At 43.7% G+C, this 19,257-nt stretch overlaps 1 protein-coding gene across 1 annotated transcript in view; it reads left to right on the forward strand.

The window, feature by feature from the left end:
• The window catches only part of IL6R (interleukin 6 receptor), a 90,149-nt gene that overhangs the window by 49,303 nt on the left and 21,589 nt on the right, over positions 1-19,257 (forward strand). The window contains exons 2-4 of the mRNA XM_085637626.1: positions 2,967-3,215; positions 11,860-11,983; positions 15,107-15,282. Coding sequence (XP_085493752.1) covers positions 2,967-3,215; positions 11,860-11,983; positions 15,107-15,282 — 549 coding nt within the window. The remainder of the gene's footprint in view (positions 1-2,966; positions 3,216-11,859; positions 11,984-15,106; positions 15,283-19,257) is intronic.

Consider the following 19,257-nt stretch of genomic DNA (forward strand, 5'->3'; position numbering starts at 1 on the left):
CGCACTGGTTTTAGGCGCCAAACAAAAGCCCGACGGTCGCCTCCAGGTATGCCCCGCCATTTCTTCTTCCTTTGTCCAAGTCCCGGGGGGGGGATGTGTGACTCCAACAGGGCCCTGCGTCCCCCTTTTATCCCCCCCCCTGGCCCCTATGCTCGCCCCCTGATTGGGGGGGGGCTTGTTCCCGCCGATGGGGCCAATCCTGGCCCCCGTTGGCCTAGCCCATATGTTAATGTATGAGGAGGGCGGACGGGGGAGGGCCTCCGCCGCCGGATGGCGTTTTGCCCGGGCCTCTAATGGGTCCGGCTTTGCCTACCCGGCCCGGGTCCTAACTCGACACAGCCTATAAACGTAACCTTCATGATTATGAGAAGCCTCATGTTTTTTACACGTGGAGCCTGCTGGGGCACAGACTGTCACTTGATACCTCAAAGATGTCTGGAACAGACTACCTGCACAGGTTAGTTGCCCATGTGATATTTTTTAGGGTACGCGATTTGCACTCCGGCTAATATGTAAGGGATACAATGAAAGGGTTTCGATGTTTAATTTAAGCTGAAATCTTGTAAATATTTTTCAACTTGATCATATTACTTAGTTGTGCATCCCTTAATCTATCCCCTCCTTTATTTATTGATAAAGCACTGGCTGGACATTGGTTTATTTGAGGGTTATCTTTGTGGTTTTTTTTAGTTTTGATTTCTGTCCTTTAACAACCCCCGGGTCAGCCTTGGGCTGCTCTGGCTCAAAACCCTGGAAGCCAAGTTTTACTCTGAACTTTTAGACAATTGCACTGGGGAGGGGCTGGAGGTGGGGGGGGGGGGGTGGGGGGGCATGTTGCACACCTTCTGGCATATGCAGGAGGAAAGGGTTCTAAATTGCGAATTCTTCGACAACTACACTAGGAAGACCTTCCTAGTGTTAACTCCTTGAGGAACTCCACTGGAAGGAGCTATACATTATTGAAAGCTATACATTGTTGAAACTTAAAAGACCTTCTTATACAGATCCCTAGTTCAGGGGGTGCTAGAGATATCTAATATTCAGTGTGTACATTTGTAATTTTATGTGTAGCATTTCGTTTTTTGTGAACTAAAGTACTTTTTCTTTTTGAAATAAATATACTCGACATGGATTTATTAAGAATAATTGTTCAATTTGTGGAGTTTTTTAAAATCATTTATTTAGCCCCTTGAGTTGCGTTATTTCATTCCTTCTTTTGGCTTTACCTTTGGACCACGTTTTGGTATATTCAATTACTGATTCAACAAAATAATGGTAGTAGCTCTGGCTTTCCTCTTACACTTTAGGAATTTCTTGCTTCAGTTGCATGTTTGATGACCAGTCACCTGTTGAAGTCGGATGCAGATAGAACTCAGGTGATAGTGCTAGGGAATCTTCCTTAGACCTGAACCTTCATTTGGTAGCCACTGGCTCTTGGCCCAAACCGAAACGCTGCTACTAAGATGAAAAATGTAGTTTTGTAGTGTCAACGCTGATCTTACTTTCTGCCTTTTATTTCAACAAGACCATTGATATATATGTTTGTAAAGGGGTTGATAGGGGTATTATCGTTTTTTTATTGTTATATTTTGTTCCCCATCCAATCCATTGAAAACTGCAAAAACTGCAACTAGACCTCTGATGAGGTATATGTTTATATATGTCAGGATGATATTAGTTAATATGAGGTGATTGGATTTTTGTTTGAATATGATTTGGGAAATTTAATAAAATAAAAAACAAAAATATATATATATTTTTAAAGAGCTTAAGAAAAGGTCTTCCTTGCTTCTGGGTTGTAGAAAGAAGGATCCATACGTTGATCTCATCCTGTTATATTGTCAGAATGAGTCTCGCTCAGTTGATCTAAATATCTATCACGATCAGTCTGGAAAAGGCTGCTGCCACATATGTTCCTTAATTTACCTTTCCATTCATCATCTGTGTGTCTTTTGTTTTCTCACTTTATTTACCTCCGCACACTCCTGTTAAACCCCAGTTAGACTTCCTCCTAAGGTTATCGATTAATAAAGTGATCTTCCTACCGATACCTTGTACGGGGCACAGGGCACTGGCTGCCACTTGTCCTGAGAATCATAACCCTCGGCTTCAGCCCTACATGCCTCACTCACACTCAGTTCCTTTTTCACACACACTCTTGGTCATTCCTATGTTCCATTGCACCAGAGCAGACAGAGCTCCTTCTTGGTTCTTGCTTCTACTCCTAGCACCTTAAAGGCAACAGACTCTGCCCTTGTGAGAACATAGTAAGTGGGGGTGTCTATGAGAGTGCAGGATACAACACTTTAAAAGCCAGGCCTATTGGCAATACCAGTGCTTGTTTCCAGATTGAGCTCCTTAGTAGACACAAATCAAACCTATGGCAAATATATTTCAATAAAAAATCCAGACTTTTCTAAAGAGCACATAGATTTCTTAGGGGCATATTATCAAGCACTGCGTTAAAATTATCACCGCTTTAGCTGCAGAAAACTGCCACTAAAGCGGCGATAATGGGCTTGATAATATGCCGCAGAGAATTCCAATAGAAGCCCATGTTGACACCAGAACCTGGGCTTCTATGGGAATTCTTAAGGGCATATTATCAAGCCCATTGACATTGCTTTAGTGGCAGTTTTCTGCCGCTAAAGCGGTGATAATTTTAACGCAGTTTCTTGATAATATGCCCCTTAGTTTATTAAAGTTTTTGGAGAAAGGGTATGTGGGCATTGGGCTGATGCTCCTTATCAATAATAAAGCCCTTCTTCTCAATGACTTATCTACATGTTATATTTCTGTAAAATAATTGGTTTGAGTGATGCCATAAGGGGGCCGTCTCAGTGTCAGAATTACACCTTCTCTTTGTCATTGTTATGTTAGAAGATATTTATAAAGCACACTAAAACCTATGATTAAAGGCACTATAATGCTCTAACACACCACTCTCCTAATGTTTTCTGGTCTAGTTCTTCCCTCAGACGTCCTCCATACTCCTGCAGGTGTAGACGTGAACCTGACATGCCCACAAGAGGCCTGGGCGGGCAACGCCACCTTCACCTGGAGGCTGGAGAACCGGACCCTGGGCATGAAGCACCCCAACCGCTTGGTGGCAGGCGCCCTGCTGCTGCTGAAGTCCGTGCGCCACAGGGATTCTGGGAACTACACATGCTACAGGAATGGCCTCAAGATTGGCAGCATCCACCTCATGGTGGGAGGTGAGTTGAAAATACAGAGGAAAGTGGGTTGTGAACTTCTCCAAAGTCTATTATTGGGCAGTTGAACTGGGATGTTGAAGGAAATCCTTTATGTAGGATTCTCACTTCATTATCAGCATTCTTTATATAGCTCTCCACCCCTCATTGGATCAGGCGCTTAATGAAGAGGCAATAGTGATAGGATATGAACCTATGAGAAAAGGGGATGTTTTCAAACCATTTTAAGTGCTCACACCTTATTGGTGAGTCAGAACTGCTCTGGCAATTTATTCCAGAGCCTGGATGTCCAGGTAGGACCCAACACAGTACCCTGGTGTTAATGGGGCATTGGTCTTTCCGAATATGTGACGTTACATCGTGGTCTTCACACCGTGATACGTTTACAACGCAGGCATTACAACGCAAGTCGTTACAACGACTTGCGCTGGAGGCCGCTGGACTTAGGAATAGTATGATTTACTATTCCAACTCCAGCCTACATAAAAGTAGGGAAGGTGTTGGAATAGTAAAACAAACTATTCCTTAGTGAATAGCGCCATCCAGGCAAGTTGTTGTAACGACTTGCATTGTAATGCCTGCGTTGTAAACGTATTGCAGTGTAAAGACCGCGATGTAACGGATGTCTCCCGGTTTTTCCAGGCCATTCTGCCATTTTGTGAACCATCTTGTGACTCCTTGGTTAGTACTCCAAACCCTCTCCTCAAAATACTGTTACCAAGAAATGTTTTGCCCCTCAGAAGTGATGAACCACTTATGGTCTTAGCTGATATAGCTTAGGATGTGCACAGCTTTGGGTGATTTTTTGCGAATTAGGTTCTCCAAACTTATCAATTCTTTCCCTTCTCAAAGCTGTAGGTTCTCCTTGATTTCTCTAGCCATTGCCCATGCAAAGTTATTTTTCTACATAGTGAAACAATTGGCACTCTAATAGAATCTAGGCAAGCAAAACACGGCCCTCTGACAGAGAGTCACACTACGTATATATTTGTGAAATAATTACCTTCTAGAAGATTTAGGCAGACCTTGCTCCATAACAACAACTGTCACTACAGCAGTAACCACAGGTGCCACCATGTAAGGGACGATAACAGCAACAACAGCTATAAAGACCTACGCAGCGACCACAGCTACCAACAAGACAGGAAGAACAGTAGCAATAAAAGCTGCTAACAATGCTGTAAAAACAATTAACCAAAGTGGTAAACAGAACAGGGACAACAGCTACAACTGCTTTTACAAATTGGCTGCATCTCCACTGATGTGGGGTATGTCCCCAGGGCACTGGACTGATGTCCTCTATATGAGGTTACTCCTTTTGATCTCCAAATGTAAATAAATAAACTCAAGCCCAATGGTTCACTGGCGTTGATTTATTTTTTATACAATCTCTTATGTTCTTGATTTAAACTTATTTGTAGTTACGCGCACTACATATCCCAACATGCATTTTATTGGTCCCAATGCATTTCGGCCGTACGGGCATTCATCTGGGGACAGTTTGTGGATCTCTGCGGCGGCGTCTCAAGCTTCAAGTCGCATGTAGCGTTCTGTCTGTTAGTGCGTTCTGACAGAACGAACATAAGAGATTGTATAAAAAATAAATCAACGCCAGTGAACCATTGGGGTTGAGATCATTTATTTACATTTGGAGATCAAAAGGAGTAACCTCATATAGAGGACATCAGACCAGTGCCCTGGGGACATACCCCACATCAGTGGAGATGCAGCCCATTTGTACTTGATTCACTCGGGTTCAGTGAGTGATACCCAGGTGCACAGAACACCTTGCTTACATTAAGGTATACAAACATTTGGTTGTGCACATACTAGCATCCAGTTTACAACTGCTATTACAACATCAGGATTCAGAGTAATGAGAACAGCTGCCACCATACAGGGTCCACAATAGGAGCTATAGTAGTTGCCTCAGCAGCCAAACACAGCGGAAAACACAGCGGGAAACACTTCAGTAACAGGGAGTCAAGGTGAGTGGCCAAGACTGCCACCAGGGCAGTGACTAGAGCAGCAACAACAACTGTAACCACAAGAGGGTCTACAGCATCAACCACCGCTACCATCATGTTAGCCGTAGCAGAAGCCACAATAGTTCCAACAATAGCAGAGACCACAGAAGAGACAGAGCAACCACACTGGCTACATCAGCTGAGATCAACACAACAGCAGCTCCAGCACTAGTTGCAAGCACACCAGAAAATGCAGCATTCACAACAGCTCCCTACACAGATGTAACCGCAGCAGACCCATATTAGTAACCATGGCTTCCACTTCAGCAGCGACAACAACAGAAACCAAAGCTGTAAACACAATAAAGACCACAGCTGTTACCATGATAGGAACAATAGGTCCAGAAGCAGCAGGTACCACAGCAACAACCAGCACATGAACTACAGCACCAACTATAGCTGTTACAACAGCAGCAGACACTGTTTCAATGATAGGAGGGAACAACAGCTGCCGGAGCAGCAGGGTCTGCAGTAGTTACCACAGTATGCCATATAAAACGCAATAGACTACTGCTGCTACCTGGGAAGGGACAATATAAGCAACAACACCTGCCAGCAAGACAGGGCCAACAGGTGTGATTACATTTGTAACCACAGCAGGACTACATTGACGACCACAGTGGCAACAAGAGTTGCCACCACAAAAAGGACCACAGCTCTGACACCAATACAGGGATTACAGCAGGGACCACAAGATCAGCTATATCTGCCACCACCACAGCAACAACAATAGGAGCGACAATAGGTTGTATTACAGCAGGCACCACAGCAGCAACAACAACTGTGACTACATCCACCACCACAATACCAACAAGAGCTGAAACAATTTGCAAATGCAACAGCCACCAAAGCAGCGGTAGCAACTTCCACCAAACTAGTAAGTGCGGTAGGGACCACAGCACTGACCACAGCTGCCACAACAGCAGAGACAATAGCAGCCACCACAGCTGTGACCACAGCAAAGTCAAAAGCAGGGACAACATAAGCAAAAACAGCTTTCTTGACAATAGGGACCCGGCAACTCAACAGTTGCTAGCCCAAAGGGACCAAAGTAGAACCAACATCTGGTACAACAGCTTGGGGTAGACCAGTAACCACAGCTGTAACCTCAGCAAGGGCCATAGAAGCAAGTACAGCTGTCACACTAACGTGGACAACAGCACCATGCTTGTTACCGGCCCAGAGAAGACCAGCCTTGGCAGTTCGGGCTGGACTGTTCCCATGAGGCATAGGGTCAAGACTGATTTGTTTATAGCTGGGTCTGAACTGCTGTGGTGAAGTGTGCTAAAGAACGATGATGGATTCAACCTAGATCTGTGACCGGGGGTGAGTGTCTGAAAAGTTTAAGCGCTCTATCCATCATCTCTTTGTGTTTGCTTAAGAGTAGCCAGGACCTCTGTTATTGGATGCTTTACGCATGGGAAATAGGATTTTTGGCTAGTATGAACGGTACCAATAGCCGAACTTCTAGAGTCAGGGCATCAACTTGGTTTTAGACATTCTAATGATTATTTTGGAGTTTATGACGAAGGTCCATGTAAATTGTTTTCCAGGCTGGTCAACCAAACCATTATCAGGGACGGTCCGTGACTATGTCAGGAACAAAGTGAGGGACTTGGACAAGGACTGGGCACTAGGTAGAAAATGTGCACAGAAAGAGGAGTACAGCGCTGCCCAGGATCACACAGGAAGTCAGAGGAGGAAAAGGGATCCAAAGGGGAAGCCTGTACAAGTGAACACAATGGCTAAGACCCAGAAAGGACAGGCACTTATGAGGTAATTTAGCATTCAGAAAAACTACACCCAGGACGAATGTGCAAGACATATTTATGAAACAACATTAACAATAAAGGGGAGTGAGGGGTAAAGCACTCTGGAGCTCCACACGGTAAGAGTAAGTTTCTCACCCACAATTGCTGTTACAGATACTGACTGCAAAAACCCACATATAGGATATGCATGCAAAGGCAGGGTCTGTGGAGCTTATACCTATGGTGATGTTAACTCAAAGACAATACTCACAGTGAACAAGTAACACCAACTAGGTAGTCTGCTGTGCCCACGGATCCTGGGGCTCAAACAGGAACACGCAAGGCAGTAACAGCAAGGGGTAGAACTAAACACAAGCACAATAGACAAGGAGCTAGCAATGAGGAGTGCTCAACAGGAAAGGAAGGAAATCACAGTACACACTTGGCAGAAAGCAGGTAACAAACATACAAGGTAACAGAAGCAAGACAGAAGAATAGAAAGACAGCAAGCTAGGAACTGGAACCAAGGAAATGGGAAGAAAGGCAGAGACTAGAAAAGGATACACAGAAGGGGAGGCTTCAGGGATATACTAGAATAGTGCAGGTTCAGGAATCAAGAAAACAAAGTAGCATAGAAGGCAGTGCTGGGGCAGGAACAAGAATTGAGCTAAGGCTCAGGAGTCAAGGTAGCACTGCAGGCAGTGCTGGTTCAAGGAAACAGGAAATAGCTACAGCTCAGGAAACAAGGAGTCAAGAGAGCACTGCAAGCAGTGCAAATCAGGAACAAGAAATAGGTGCAGCTCAGAAACAGGAACAAAGAATACTAAGGCTCAGGAGTCAAGGCAGCACTGCAGGCAGTGCGAATTCAGGAATAAGGAAAACAGCAGGAGCTCAGGAACAAGGAATAACTAAATCTCAGGAAACCCTGGAAACAAGGACATCAAAGGCTCAGGAAACACTGGCAACAAGTGTCGGTCTCACCGGTATACAGCTAGAAAGACCAACCTTGGCCTGAATGGAGCTGGGGCTTAAAAGAACTCACAGTAATCACATGCATCAGGTGTGGGCAGGCTAGCAGCAGCCAGCCACAGGTGAGCTGAATTCCTCCGCCCATCCTTGGTCTGCAGGGGTGGAGACGAAGCAGTGAGCAGGGAATTCTAGGTAATGGAGTTTACGGCATGAGCAGGCTGGCTTCCACAAAACCCGGCATGGATGGCCATTTCCAAGTAGAGTCCAGATCGCTGGAAGTCAGTATGTACATGAAGGTGAGGGTCGGGAAAGTCCCACAGTTCAGCAGGGGGCAGGTGGACACGAGAACGCAGGGAGTAAGTTGTGACAACCATCCCTTTGACTCTTTCATTCTATTGGATGGGTGATTTCCACTATGGATTGAATTTTAATCAGTAGCGATAGGTAAGGGTTGGAGGCCTTTTATCAACTTGAAGATTGGCAATTACATTATTAGGTGTTTTTCCAAGATGCTGCCCAGCTGTTTTCACTTCCTGTGCTAGATCTAGAAAAGGATCCAATGTTTGTGATTATTGTATCAGAACGCTCCATCTTCAGTGCTCCCCCACTGACAAGATTTCCGTTGTATTGCTGTTAAATAAAGTACAATTTAGTTCATCCAAAAGTGATCATGATTTAGGCCACCAGTGTTAGCAGCTTAGCTCCTTGATCCCCTCTCCATCTGGAGGTAATTCAGCATCTCACTAGCTTACATTGGAAATCAATGCAGTGGCTCTCCATTGCCTGTACCAATAGGCATCTGTATTGAACAGTAATGGCCGAAGGGGGACGCCATGTGGGATGACACATGTTACCCAGCATCTATATGACTAGCCTGGTTTAATCAGAATTTGTTGGTTGGGCTCATGGCGAGATGACTGGACTGATCAGGACACCCTCTGCCCTTCTTCGTGCCTTTTGTTCAGCACTACAAGGTATATTACGTCGAAGGCAGCTGAGAGAGCAAGGACTAACATTATATATTGCTATGAGCAGGCTTTTGCATATATTTTATTAGAAGTTGTGTCTCCCTCTTTGGCTGAAAACCAGATTGCCTGTCATGTCACAGATTGCGTCTGTCTATAAGCTGTTGCATTCCTCTGCTGTGCTCTTTTGAGGATCTTGCATGGAGATCATAGATTTGACTAGCACATCTGGGTCTCAGCCTGCTCTCTTCAAGAGAAGTGTAAATAAGCTCAGTTGTAAGGATAAGCGTACAATGCCATTAGCAATATATACATTCACTAGTTTTGTGACATCAGAGGCCAGAGTGGTGAAAACCTCTTTGACGCAGATAGATTGACATGGTTCAACTAGTACTTTAGAATCTTTATGTCTGATGGTTCATGTGGTAGCCACCAATTCAGGTACCAGGTCAAAAGCTATCCGCACTGTTTGCAGATTAGGTTATGGTGTTGATGGATATGATGATGCTTCAGGTTTATGGGCTGGGTTCCCTGCCTTGTGCTATTTACTTTCATTGAAGTTGTTGGGTTGCGTTTGAAGTCTGTTTTTAGTATTTCTGGGTGGTGAGTGCACAAAAGATGCTACATATTTCTATTTGTATCAACTGGTTTGGTTGGTCTGACATTTTCACGTGATATACATTTTATGCAGGACCATGTTATTTTCTGTCAATAGTCTTCACTGTTGATGTTTGAAGCATCTGCAGACTAAGTTTGACTGGTGGTGCATTGTAATATCTGAGGTATGCTTTGGTCTCTGGTTTTGCCTTGATGTTTTTCGAGGAAACCACCCCGTCAAGTGATATTGCACTAAAGGGTATCTAAGGTACCTTCAGGCTCTGTCTCATCCCAAGGTTTGCCAAAGGCTGCCACGAAGAACAGTTGAATATATGGCTTGTCTATGCATCTGAAGTTCTGATCTGTTTCGACGTTAATGTTGCCATGGGCTGAATATCATGCAAACACTTATTTCTTGTGACTAGCATGTGAGTCAGCCATCCTCGCTCATAGCAGTACATTTTCTTCTGGTTTCATTTTACTGCATTTTGGCTAATTTAAGGATGAAAAATTGACCAATTCTGGCCTTCATAAATTCTCTATAGCAAGATCATGATTGGGAGAATACAAAGTTGTTTTTCAATAGGGAATTTCTATGTCTTTACTTCTTTTTATCGAGGTCATATCAACACCTCCGGCAACATGCTTATTCTAAGTTAGCAAGTTGGAAGTCCATTTGGAAATTCCTCCTTAACCTGGATCCAATTCAGAATGTTATATTTTGCCAATTTTTAATATTTTAAATGATCATGCCAGACTAGTGCGGCCTTCATTCCTATTTTTTTTAAATTTTAAGTGGATTTCTATTTTTAAATTAATGAGTCAAAATATCTAAAAACACTCTTTCTAGGTTGCATGCCTGACTGTACTGATATCCAAACTCAGCTCGGGCAAATATTTGCAAACCAGCCCCACGCTGCAGAAGGTTATTATTAGAACCGGCCCATGTAAATCTTTCATGCTTTGGTCATAGCAGCCCATCCTGCTCTGAAAGCGGCCATCTGGCATGCAGCCTAACAGGGAAATTCCAGAGTGGCAGAATGGCCAGTCCAACCCTGTGTGCCTCCAACTTACAGGAAAGCTTCAGGTGCTGGTTGTCAGAAGAGCTCTGCATGTTGACTCTTAGAAGACAACCCTAGAAGACCCGATCATTTAGGATCATGGTGTACTTTTTATGGACTTTATGAGGGGTTGGGATTTGCTACAGGGTTGGAAACATGTTTGTGTATGAAAGACACTCTAGAGCTAAAGCAGCTACATCTGCTTTAGACACATTTCCTTATCGGAGATATGTGAGACTGCCACATGGGCCTCGTAAACCTCTACTAAGCTCTAATGTGGGGAATGTAACATTAGGCTTAACGCCAGATTGAGCAGACAGTCAAGCAGGGCATTTTTGATCCAGTTGTTGAGATTCTATCATGGTCTTGCCTGATCTTGTAGACCCTTTAGTGGTGTTTGATCCAAGTGCTGAATCTCTGTGGCCAGTGACTGAAGGAGAATATTATCGATATTTATGTTTAAGATGTTTCTATTTTGTGGCTCGGAGCTGTACTCTAGTTACCATGGATGTGCAAACAGGAAGGTCAGGAAGACCGCTCTAAAATCTGTGAAACCTGCATCTTGTTGGAGATGAAATACTGTTGTAATCTACTTTCTGGTATAATGCATCCTCCCCATTGTTGTTCTCTGCCTTGCTGCTCGGCCAGTGGTGAGGTCATCAGAATGCTGGGAGTGTCGGTGCTTAGACAAGAGTCAACTGGAGTGTATTGGGCAGAGCAGCAAGGAGGCTGCTCCCGGTGGGGCACTACATGGAACTTATCATCTTTCTGTAACTGAAGATATATCCTGAAGAAGGAACTTATACCCTTTTTCGACATGACCTGACCGTGCTATACTACGTTTTCGCAAATACACTTCACTGTCCTTCTGGGACCTCATTGCCCTTCCAGTACAATGGTAAACTGAATTTGCAATTTGACATTAAAACCCTAAGGAGAGAGAGAAAGATGGCTAAAGGGTCATTAGGTTCCTTTTCGTACCTTGCACCCCAGTGGTGAGATGTGGGAGATAGGGTGATATGTGGGGATAAGAGCATCTTAAGCGTGTGTCTGTGGCTATCTCATTTTAATCTTGAAATTCATAGTTACAGCTTCACAGGTAATATATAACTTGCAACATTCCTTTCTATGTGATTCCAATGTGTAGCCACCTGTCAGATTATAAAATAATCTGAATGAATGTTGAAGAACTTGGACTCTAGGTAGGGGTGCAGTGTTAACCCAACATTAGATCACACACTGGTGGTCACAAACCTGTGGTTCCTCTCTTTCCCTAGAGGTCCTCGAGGTGCCCCATATGTCCTGCACTCGCAAGTTTCCAGTTGGCATCATCCGATGTGAGTATCATCCCTCGCACAGGCCCTCGCCCGCCACCAGGGCTGTTCTGTTGGTGCGTAAAGGGTGAGTGTACCCTCTACCTCTACCTCTATCCCTATCTCTTTCTCTGTAGGACTTTTCTCCATCCATCTTTCATTTCTTCTGTCTCTCTTCCTGATCCAGTTTCTCTTTTCTCCCATTCTGCTTTTCCCATGGTCTGTCTTCTTCTTTGTAGAAAAAAACCTTACTTTTTTGTCATATTTTCCTGTGAAAACCAAGGAGTTATGAGTTTCTTTGTACTGCTTTGTAGGAAGCCATGACGTGGAAGTAAAAAATAAAAGAGCATATTGTATCGATGCACACAGATTTAGAGCTTCATTTGGCATAGTGCAGAGAGGTACAAGACCCACCTGGGCAAACCAAATGACAAAGAATAGCCCAAATAAAGCCTGTCCCAGTTGAAAAAAACAAGTTGTCAATAATGTCAGTGGATGGTGGGAAATGGATCCATAGTCCCAGCACCTTTTTTTTTCCACAGAAAGGAGAGTATGCGGCCTGCCATGTTAGAAAGGGTGGATTGTTGTTGGTCAAGTGAATGAATAAGCACTTATAGAGTGCATAGCTACCCGTAGGTATCCCAGCGCTGATAGTGCGGCACAGAAGTATCTAAATAGTTTGTATATTCTATTGCAAGGCAATTTTCTGAAAAAGCGAGGTTTTGAGCATTTTTCGGAAAGAGAGTAGCTGATTGACCGAACGCAGTGACGGGGTGAGGGTGTTCCAGAGTTTAGCCGCATTAAATGAGAAGGAACGCCCTCCATGTCGTTCTCCTCTAACTCGAGGTACTTTGGCCAGGTATTCATTGGACGAGCCCAGGGTTCTTCGAGGGAGATCAAACGAGAGCAGCAGGGAGCAGGAAATCAGAGGTCCATTACCCCATAGTGCCTTATTGGGAGTGTTGGCAGTGTGGCTTCTTCTTCATTGGTGGTGTTGATAGAGCCAAGGGTGGGTAGGCCAGTAAAGTGTGGGTTGTACCTTGAAGGGGCCGTCTAGTCCACAGAAAGAAATCTGCCCCTTTTACCCACACCTGCATCTTCACCCACAAAACGGATTTTAGACTGTTGCTTTGATAGATGATTAATACAATGAGCCCCCCATAATCACCTATTTATTCGTTAATTGGAAACCTGTTTATTCTATGTGCACAAACGTTTACTGACTATTTCCTATATTAATATATCAAACTATATTTATTATCATACTCAGATATTCATTCAAAGTTCATAATAACATGTATTTTATTGCTTACCCATATCAACATTCACTCTTCATTCATTCCTTCCTCATATTGAGATTAAAAACACCAATATGCTATATATATTATGTATATATTTTATGTTTTATACTCCATCGATATATTTATATAAAACAGTGCAAGATCAAGATTGCAATCTTTTGTTTATAAAGAATATACAATAATTTTTCTAATTCGGCAATATAGTGATGGCTAAATGGGGGTCATTTTATTGATTTAATACATTACAGAGTCCCTTATAGCGTCTATAGGAATAGCTCGGGAATGGGACGTGGGTCGTACATTTACGGGGTAAGGAATGGGACACTATACTGGGGTTCCCCAAGAAGGTCTCCCGCAATCCCAAGTTCAAATTTATACAGTTGATGTTGCTACACAGGGCATACTTAACCCCGTGCAGGCTGAGCGCTATGTTTCAGGCGGCGACTTCTGACTGCCCGCGCTGCCACGAACCCAACGCGGGGCTGACACACATGGTATGGGCCTGCCCTAGACTGGGACATTACTGGGCGACGGTATGTAAGATATTGACAGCGGTGGCCCCGGTGCACCAAAATGACACCTTAGAACACTGTATACTGGGTCTGGGGCCCCGTGACAAGAAGGGCGACTCTACAGCACGTTTCGCGAACTTAGCGCTCCTTTTGGCCAAGAGAGCCATAACCACACGCTGGAATGCCACTAGAGCCCCGTCCTTATTGGAAAGGCATACCGAAATGTTGAAATGGGGTAGAGCAGAAGGGACCTAATTGCAGCGGAAGGAATTCAGGGGCCTCCGGAAGACACCGATTTCACTCAGCTGGCATGCGATGCTGGAAGAGTATGCCGCAATAGACATCTTGTCTTAGTGAACTGCCCTGGAGACGTGACAAGGGGGTCTGACCTGCGACTGTGGGTCACCTGGGCTTCTCATGCTGCCTGTGTGCATTGCTAGGTGAATGAACAGGATTATACAGCTCCATTGAGATAGACTTTGACGCCGACATACACGCACATGTGGTGGAGAATGTTGTGCAAATCTCATAGATGGATGTACAAGGCCGAGCATGCGGGTGGGAGGGAAATTGGGGAGACTGCTTTTCCCGTTCGTTGTTAGGATGTTTTAACAATGTTAAGTCCTGTAGGTTTTCATAATTTACCATCCGCTATGCTAAACATCCTGTACATAACAAGTTCATGAAAATGTTCTACACGAACAGACTGTTGGATAACCAGATTTGAGAATATTGGACTATTACATGTTGCCATTTGAGGACACAGACGGATGCTCACCATTGTTAAAGACTATTATCCTATGCTGATGATAACTGGGTTCTGTTATATTATGTGCCTATCTGCCTTTATATTGCGGTATGATGACTGTCTTATTGTTTTGTAAAATCAATAAAAACAAGGTTAAAAAAAATAAAGAAATAATATGAGTAGCTCTTGTTCATTGGTTACTAGCTTTGTGTGTTGATGTCAGCATGGGCATTGAGGTGTATTGTGACGTCATTCACTTGATGACCCCATTTAGAGAGTTTTTAATGTGGACAGGGACTACTGGGCTCTTTTTTTCAGCCTATTTCCTTCTCGTCCTTGACGTCATAGGCAAGGTTGTCTCCAACATTATAACTTAGTTTTATGACCTATGACGACTCAGTTTATTTCAATCTTTTTTGTTTTCGTTTTTTTATTTAGTTTCGATCACCTTCCTCTGGGAGGCCTTTCCATGCATTCAGTACTGGATAGTAGTTTTTTTGTGTGAATAAGGTGTACTGAAATAAGATTCAAGAACTGTTTCTGGATGAACTAGGGCGGGTGCGAACCTCCGTTTGGGTATTAAGTGTGGGCGAATGAAGTGGGCTCCACTTTGTCTAACATGTGTTCTCTTCGCTGTTGGTTTCCTCTAGGTTCAACACCGAGCACAAAACCGAGCCTTGTACGTACTACAATAGCGCACATCGATACATTTGTCGGCTGAAACTTGGAGAAGGGGATCACACCAGCCACATGGTGTTCATGTGCATCACCAGCATGGCCGACAGCCAGCTCAGTGTACCTCAAATGATTAGCGGATACAGCGTCCGTACGTAACATCAATATTTATTTGTAGGGCCCCTATGTCCATTGGAAATCTGTAGTATCCACACGATGTGTGTAAGTCCTACAGTAGTGTGTAATCTAATGCATGATATATGTACGTAAAGTTAAATATGTTGTGGTCGTCACATCTACACACAATAAGCAATCACATAGACATGGGCGTGAATCCTAGAAGAGGCTTTATTAGATGAAGTGCTACAGCAACGCGTTTGAAAGAGGCATTGCATTCGTTGGACTAAGCATCATATCTGTCAAAACCACCATTGGTTTTTTCTGGAGACCTAAAAATGGTTGTGCTCTTTGACAACCTCTTTGGAAGTTCCTCATGCCGCGGGAGGCCCAGTGGATGCCACATTACGGGAAATGCTATGGCAGATGCTTAGGGGGTCACTAGCATGGGGCACGTGGTTGAGCCATTGATATGATCCCATTGCAGCAGGGGTTGGGTGTCAGAAGATCGCTTCGCCTTGGGCTCCAAGAATCCCTGCACCGTTCATGATGGGTGGAGCCTTCCTACAAGCAGACCTCTCAGCAAGGTAACTTCAGACCCAAGGCCAGGGAGTATAGGCTGCTTAAGTCTGTTCTATGCATTTCCCAGTACAGTGTTTCTCACGTTTAACCCCGTCCCTCACGTTCAGAGCTGCCCAGGCAGAGGTACAAAACGATGTTGGCAGTCCAATGCGAGGCAGACTTATGTTCCATAGGAACGGTGTCGATCCTGAATATTGAATGAGAAATATTGCGGAACCTTAAATCGTGTACACAATATCTAGGGCCAAATATGCAAAGGTAAGTACTATGGGGCATATCATCAAGGGCAATATCGCCACATTAGCGGCACTTTTTGCCACTAAAGTGGCGATATTTTTATCGCCCTATCAGCAAGCTGTTGCTAACAGCTGTTAGCGACAGGTTACTGGCAATAGCACCCCGTGTCAACACGCCTCCCATCGCATCGCTTATGAGATGCAAAGGAGGCATGCCTGACAAGACTCCCTTGGGAAAATATCGCTAACCCAGCTCGTCATATTGACAAGGAGGGTTAGCGATATTTAAAATCACGTTAAGTATGCCTTAATGCAGGAATTTAATGTCTGTTAAAATCCTGACTAAGGCATACCTAACATGGGGGGTGGATTTTGTGGTTAAGACCACAGGCCCTATCATCTAGGATATCGCCATTTTCCACCATGGAAAACTGCGATATCCCTACTATCTCTGGAATTTTTATCACCTCGGCGATGCGCGTTGTTGATAACGCGCTAACCGGGCGATAAATTCCAGAGATAGCCGGCAATAAATATGCAAGCGCTAAGCGCGCTTTGCGATATTTATCGCCGGACCTTGATAATATAAATATGCCCCTATAGTATTCCTACATATAACCCCACATAGAAGAGATATATCTACCATGACAATATATATCACCAAGGTACATATATGTGGAGTTAAGCATGGTAAATCTATACTTCAGTATATGCACTTACGTTTGATTACTTTGCTGCTTGATATTTTGTCCTTGATACTAAGGTATCACGATATTCCCATTCTCGATCTTCAGCAGAACAGCCGTCATGAACTCAGAATATACCTTTGTCTTAAATTTTCAGCTGATAAAAATGTGTGCAAACCTAGCTCCCATATCCCTAGTGACAATAATCAGCCTAGTTAGACTAAATCCAAGGACGTTTTAAAAATCCAGTTCCACCAGAAAAGAAATGCTGGAGTGGCATAAGTACACCCAAAATGGGGTCTTAGATCCCGCAGTCAACTGGACGGCTTCCTGTGATGCTCACCATGGTTGTATCTGACTGCAAAGTGGTCCTGATGAAATTATGAATTACGGTCAGATCATTTTCACGTATTAAAGCCCTCACCTTTTCATCCTCTGAGCCAGAAGTACGTCTGTCTCCCTGATGCCTTGTTTTCGGAGGACGAGATCATACCGCTTCACAACACAGCACCCCAATGTTTGGATAATGACAAATTATAACAAGCATTGGCAAAGCCAAAAGGCCTGGCAGTGGCTGCCCGCCTTTTAATTATCTCAAATCTTGTTTTGTTATGTCATGGTTTTTGTATTGTTGAAGAGGCTGCTGGGCCTTCATCAATTTAAAAACAAACACTGATCAAAAGCAACAGACATTTTTTGGCCTTTAAACGTACACATTGCTTTAGTAGTCACAGGCGTTACAAGAGAATTCATTTGTGTGTGGATGTGCTCCTTGTGAGAGGGCTGTCATTCAAAATGAAGTTAGATAATAGCTAAAGTGGGCTGACCCATTCCCTCTTGCTGTATGCTATAGCAGATGAGAGCAGAAATGGGAATGACACAATAGCAGACCAATGGGATGAAGAAAAATGGTTGAAAGCTCCTATGCATAAGTATTTAGTCAAATCAAAAGGTCTTGGCTGATGTCAGACCTAAAAATAACAATCAAGCATCCCACACTGTTCTCCATTGGCCTAGTTACTCAGCAAGCCTTTTATAGGAAAATGAAACTGCTCCAACAAGCCACTGGTATGAGGGAGATACATTGAGGTTCAAGTTAGTTTGATACTCAATAGTGTGTACTTCATAAAGAAGGCCAGAGACAAATGCAATTCAATGGGTGCTAAGTATCACCAAAGAAAACTAAACAATCCCCTCATGGTTGATCATTGATGGCTGTTCCTTATGTAACTGCCACAAAGAACTAATTAAAGTAATTGCTAAGAACCAGGTGATGGTGTCCCAGCTGACTTCTGCAGCTTTCCCAGAACTCCTTAGTCTTTATGTTGCTTCCAAGAGGATATCAGAGATGTGAGATGTATCCAGAGCAACCTGGAACGGTGTCTTTGGCTGTCAGCTGCCAGCGGAGGCTAGATTTACAAAGTACTAAAATGTCTCAGGTCTAGTGAGAGAGAAATAAACTGTTGCAGAATTCTAGCATGTGTTTTGTCTACCAAGAACTGAGTCTGATCCTGGATCAATAGTATCTTTCTACAGTTTTTGGATATTGACATTTGTTCAACACTTCCACCACTAATTGTCAAATGCTCGATGTAACAACATGTGCGGTAAGAGAAAATTAAGTCACTGGATTTTATGGATATATAACTTGTACCTCCCTGTTTCTCTTGACCAACGTTGCTTTGCAATTTGCAAGAGAATGTTTACTTTACTTCAGATAACTTTACTACCTCTACTTACCATTTCCTATTTAAATATTGAACTCATCTGAGCCCTCCCTATATCTGGCTTTTTGCATGGCATTTCTTTACCATTCTGTTTGAGCGAGAGTATGTCGTCCGGCGAGTGAGTCGCTACAACACCGACGCTACAATTTAGCGTTCCCTCTGCCAGCATTTGATGTAGTTGGTTACCCACCACATTGGCTTCAGTATTACTACAGGTACTTCACATTTAAGTTGTTTTAGTGCTTGGTCTACCCCTCATACTAACTAGGATGCCAAGCACTGTGTAGATAGAATTTTGATTTCGTGTCCTGGTTAATTGCTATTTGATCACTTTCGTGACTTACTCACCAAGAAACATGTTGACCTCTCTAAATCAGCAACCACCAAAACATTATGTTGGCGGTAGCCTAATCCTGTTTTTAAACTGACAAGTAGACTCACAGATTAAAATAGTTTTAGAGTACTACTTGGTCTTCTTTTAAATTTTCTTTACACCACTCACACACTCTATACACTCATCTACACTTCCAAGCCCTATACTTGCACTTCACATCACAGCTTTGGAACAAAAAGATCTCCAACAAAGAGACCCTTATAGGGTGACCGTCGGGCATTGCAGCGCCGGCCCAACGAGGAACAAGCCCTATGATGAAGCATGACACCCAGCTGGGTGTGTGAGGGCCCTAGTTCCAAAAAGAGGAGACTCTGCCTCCTACCTTTGGACAGATATAGTTATACCAACCAATCCTTCTAATTTCCTTGTTCTCAGGATCTGCAT

This window comes from Triturus cristatus, chromosome 12, assembly GCF_964204655.1.
Source record: "Triturus cristatus chromosome 12, aTriCri1.1, whole genome shotgun sequence".
Taxonomy (NCBI): domain Eukaryota; kingdom Metazoa; phylum Chordata; class Amphibia; order Caudata; family Salamandridae; genus Triturus; species Triturus cristatus.